This window comes from Emiliania huxleyi (assembly GCF_000372725.1).
Source record: "Emiliania huxleyi CCMP1516 chromosome Unknown EMIHUscaffold_170, whole genome shotgun sequence".
Classification (NCBI taxonomy): domain Eukaryota; phylum Haptophyta; order Isochrysidales; family Noelaerhabdaceae; genus Emiliania; species Emiliania huxleyi.
This window is the reverse complement of record NW_005200880.1, coordinates 320,268-325,262: the sequence shown is the minus strand read 5'-3', so window position 1 is coordinate 325,262 and position 4,995 is coordinate 320,268. Positions and strand designations below refer to the sequence as shown.

The 4,995-nt window shown below is 69.0% G+C and overlaps 1 protein-coding gene across 1 annotated transcript; it reads right to left on the bottom strand.

Annotated features, from left to right (window-relative positions):
• Window positions 1-1,111: 1,111 nt before the first annotated feature.
• EMIHUDRAFT_112513 (hypothetical protein) lies at window positions 1,112-3,503 on the bottom strand (the record flags this gene model as incomplete). The annotated part of the gene is made up of 3 exons (XM_005784333.1): window positions 1,112-2,929; window positions 3,054-3,104; window positions 3,255-3,503. The coding sequence occupies 3 exons, from the start codon at window positions 3,501-3,503 to the stop codon at window positions 1,112-1,114; spliced, it is 2,118 nt and encodes a 705-aa protein (XP_005784390.1).
• Between the last annotated feature and the right edge of the window lie 1,492 nt (window positions 3,504-4,995).

Sequence of the window (4,995 nt, the reverse complement as noted above, 5' to 3'; positions counted from 1 at the left end):
GGTTCCCGCAGCGCAGCGCGTGCCTGCGCTGCCTCGGCGACGGGCTCCTCCTCCCGTCCGACTCGGGCCTCGCGACGCCGCCGCCACGGCAGCTCCGCCTCGCCACCGACGCTCTTGCGGCGCCGGGAGCCGCGGCCGCCCTGCTCGCGAGTGCGGTGCACCCCGACGCGGTGCTCCGCAAGAACGCGTGGCGGTGCGTGATGCTCCTGCTGCAGCTGCACGGCGCCGCTGCCGCGGCGGCCGGCTCCGCCCGCGTGCCGGACTTCGGAGAGGTGGTCGCTTCGGGCGTGTGGGTGCAGCCGCTTGCGGAGCAGTCGACCGAGGCAGGCCAGCACGCGCAGTTCGCTGCCGCGTGCCTCAAGGAGGTTGCACAGCGCCACGGGGCCGCGCTCGTCGCCGCCCGGCCCTCCCTCGGCGCAGACCTGCTCCGCTCGCTCACCGCGGGCGTGGACAAGCGGGCGACGGCCAAGTTTTGCGCGCAGGCCCTCGTCACGCTGGCGCCGCTGCTCTCCTCGGGCTGGGCCACGGCGGCGGACGCCAACGCGGCGGGAGAGGCGATTGCCGAGAGCCACCCCAAGCTGGCCGACGAGGCTCAGCAGGCGCGCACGCCACCTTGCATCCCACTCCCTCGCCGCCTCCTCCCCTCACCACGCCGGACGTCCCTGAGAGCGCGCACCCCACCGTCGGCAGGTGCGTTTGCTCGTCGGAGCCTGAAGCGGCTGAACACGCGGGTCGAGAGCGGCTGGCTGCGCCGGCGGCGCTGTGGAGTTGCGTGCGACGCGTGTGTAGGGCGGCAGGCTCACGCGCCCCGCAGTGCGGATGGAGCGAGGCAAGGCCAAGTCACTCAGCGTGGCCCGCGCGCGTACATCTGTACAGATGCGACTCTGCTCTCTGCACTCTGGAACTCATGCCACATGCGCACACTGAAAACCGACTTCCGCCGTCCGCCCGCGCCTGCGCGGACACGGAGGGCGGAGAGCCCGGAGCGCGCACACACAACTGTACTGCATTCACTTTTAAGGAAAAAAGGAATGGCGCCAAAGAGTCCATAGAACCACACAGAAAGGGTCGGGCATGGGCCGCATGCTGACCGCGACTACCACTCTCCGCGCTACTCGAGCCGCATGTCGTCGCCCAACGTGATCGCGAGCTCCGAGGCGGCCGACCTCGTGAGCGGCACCGCCGGCGGCACGGTGAGCGCGTCCGCTAAGTTGGATGAGACGGACCGCGAGCGCATCGATCCGCGCTGCCCGTCCCCAGAGGCGGGCGAGCCGCCTTCCGCGTCGCCGGCCTCGGCGGCGGCGACGCTTTGCGCCAGCTCGAGCAGCCGCGCGCGGTTTGACTTTGAGCGAGTGAGCGGCACCCCGGCGAGGCGCACCGGCGACGGCGCGCTCGGCTGCGGCGCCGTGCTCGTCCGCGGGGTCGGCGGCTTCTCCTTTCGGATCGTCGCCGAGGCCGCCGCCGCCGCCGGCGGCTTCGCCTTGCCTCGCCGGCCGCCGCGGCGCGAAGTTTGCACCTCGGTCCACCCGTCATCCTCGCCCGCCTCTGCCGCGGCCCCAGCACTGCAGCCTCCGCCCTCGGCGCCCTCGGCGCCCGTAGGGACGAACTCCGGCGCCTCCACGCGCAGGGACGGGCTGGCGCGCGGGCGCGCCGCGCGAGTCGCCGCGCCCCCGCCGCCGGAGCCTCGGTGAGACTTGAGGAGGGCGGCGAACGAGTCGTCTCCGAGCAGCCGTGCGGAAGAGCGGCGCAGCCGCTCCGTCAATTCGACGCGCGAAGAGAGCAGAGCCGTGACGTGCGGCACGGCGCGCCGGCGCCGGTCGCGCGCCGGAAGCGCCTCGCACGCGTTGAAGAGCGCCGCATAGGTGAAGCGGTCGGGCGCAAAGCCACGCTGCGACGCCGCGTGCACTGCGGCCTCGGCGGCGTCGATGTCGCCCTCGAGCGCGTAGACCGAGGCGAGGGCGTTGTAGGTGACGAGCGACGGGCGCACGTTCGCCGCGAGCATCGCGCTGAAGGCCGCCTCGGCGTCGGGCCTGCGGCCAGCCTTGCCGTACGCGGAGATGAGCGTGTTGAACGTCGGCGCGGAGAGGCGCTCCCCGGCGACGAGCAGCGCCTGCAGCGACGCGCTGGCCGCGTCGAGCTGCCCCGCTTTCACCAGCGCGTTGACCAGGATCGCGTGCGTCGACGCTGTCGGCTCGACGCCCGCCGCGCGCATCGCGTCGACACAGCGCAGCGCGGCGGCGGCGTCGCCGAGACGCGCGTGGGCGGAGCAGGCGGCGTTGAAGGCGACCGCGTCGGGGGCGATGCCGGCGGCGGTCATCTTGTCGAGCCAGCCTTGCGCGGCGGCGGCGTTGCCGGCGCGTGCATGTGCTGAGATGGCGGTCGAGTACGAGACCTCGTTTGGCACCAGCCCGCGCGCGAGCAGCTTTTGGAAGGCAGCCTCCGCCTCGGCGGGCCTGCCGCCCCGCGCGCAGGCGAGCATGAGCGTGTTGTACGAGACCAAGTCGGGCGCCGCGTTCGGGCACTCCTCCGCCGCGCGCGCCTCGAAGTTGGCCAGCGTGGCCCGCGCCCCCTCCGGGTCGGCGGCGTTGGCGTATGCCGACAGGACGGCATTGAAGCACCACGTGTCGGGCTGCAGCCGCGCCGCGAGCATGCGCTTGAGGACGCGGGCGGCGTCCGCGGGGCGGGACTGCTTTGCAAAAGCGGCGATGGTCGCGGTGAAGGTGACGGGCGACGCCGTGAAGCCGGCGTCGATCATCGTCGAGAGGACCGACTCTGCGCGCTCGGGCTGCGCCGCGTCGCCGAGGGCAGAGATGACCGTGTTGAAGGACATCTCGTTGGGCGGGGGCGGGTAGTCGGCACCGGCGGCCCGCTTCATCATGCTGCGCAGCAGCTCGGCGGCGGCGCCAAAGTCGCGCCGCTGCAGGTGGGCCTGCAGGCGTCGCAGAGGTGTGTTGAGGGAGGAGGGAGGAGGGTGGAGGGAGGAGGGGGGCGGGAGGGCGGGCAGGGGCGCTTTCCTTGAGGGCGATGTTTGCCGCCGTGGTGGTGACGGGCACCGCCGCACGCATCTTTGCGAGCCACGCGAGCACCGCCTCTGGGGGCCCCGCCTGCACAAAGGGAACTTGGGTAAGGGGGGTGAAGGGGGTTGTCGGTGGCACAGAGGGTCGAGGCGCCTTGTCGAGCGCTGCGAGAATGTTGTTGAAGATTGACGCGTTGGGAGCGATGCCGTGAGCCGCACACGCCTGCTGGGCGCGGACCGCGGCCGCGTCTACCCCGACCCCGGTCCCAATCAGCGCCGTGAAGAGCATGTTGACGAGGCGGATATTGAACTTGTCGGCGTACCCCTCGAGGAGTTCCAGCGCGCGGGCGTTGTCACCAAGGCGGAGGAGTTCCAGCGCGCGGGCTTCGAAGGAGGTTGTGGTTGCGGTCGGTGTGTCCTCATTTATGCTCGGCATCACCACATCGGCGCCGAGGCCCGGAGGGGTGAGCGGGGTCTGAACCAGCATTTTCGATTTGCTTCCCACCTGGTTCTCGCATCCGTCAGGTACTTTTCGGAGAAATGTCCGCCGAAAAAAAAAGAAAAAATATTATCCTAACGGTGTGGGGGCGCGGAGGGCTTGTTGGCGAGCCAAAATGGTGTTTTCCGAGGCGCTGCGCTAGGCTCAGAGCGAGTTCGCGCTGCGCTAGGCTCAGACGGCGAGTTCGCGCTGCGCTAGGCCCAGCCAGACGGCGAGGTAAGGTAAGGTAAGGTAAACTTCTCCACACACACGAGGTGGTGGGGCAAGGGGGGGCAACCCTCGCGTCTCCACGTCTAACGACAGGAGCCCCACGGCATTTAAAGTGCAAGGCCCGGTGCGCGTGGGTGGCGAGTTCGCGCTGCGCTAGGCTCACAGATGCGAGTGCGCTGCGTCCTGCGATAGAAGAAAAAAACAGGGTCGAAACGACAACCGAAGGGAGGACTGTGTAGTGTAATCATGTGTCAAGAGGCTCAGAGCGAGTGCTGCCATGCTGCTGCTGCTGCTGCTGCTGCTGCGCTGCTGCTGCTGGCCTGCTGCTGCTGCGTGGCGAGCTGAGCCCTGGTGTCGAGGTGTCGAGGCCCGGTGTCGAGGGTGTCGAGCTGCTGTCGAGGGATAGAGGTGTCGAGGCCTGTCGAGGCCTGTCGAGGCCTGTCGAGGCCTGTCGAGGCCTGTCGAGGCTGAAACCATGCTTGTCCGTGTCGAGGAGTGTCGAGGGGTGTCGAGGGGTGTCGAGGGTGTCGAGGGTGTCGAGGGTGTCGAGGGTGTCGAGGGTGTCGAGCGGGTGTCGAGTGTTGTCAAGAGGCGTCTGAGGTATCGAGGTGTCCAAGGTGGCAGGTGGATGCAGTTGCAGCCCATCAACATACAACAAGAGAGAGATACAAAACCGACCTGGCTGAACCGGGCGAGGCCCCCGGGGGCAAAGACGAGATCAGTGAGGTCAAACTTTGGACCCCCCTGCGGGGTGGCTTGCCCGTTGGGGTCGGCCGCGCCGACACCGGAGGCAACCCCGGCTCCGTTGGAGACAAGTTCGCCTTCGGCAACACCGAAGAGCGCGCCCGCCTTGCAAACATGGGCTGCAAGCAACGCGGGTTCCGTGGTCAACGGGCGTTCGACCACACCACCGGCCAAGGCTACGTCAAGTCACAGCGTGGCCACTACCATGATGGGATCTTCACCAAACGCAACAAGTTCAACCTGCTTCTCCACGAGACATTCGGCGGCGGCTTCTCGCCGCCAGCAGTTGCAAAGATCAACCGCCTTGCGCGCAAGGCTCAACGCTCGGGCGTTGACCGCACCGCGTACCCTCCCCACTCCCGCCTCTCATTTGTGTCACACCACGCGGAACGCATCTCCATCGCTTCGGTGAAGGGGGTGAACCGTGCCATCCTCGATCGCCGTGCAAAGCTCGCTTCCGAGCTCTCACGCCGCGCGTAAGGCCCTTAGGGGCCTAGAGAACACAACCCCCTCTCTCTTTCTCCCA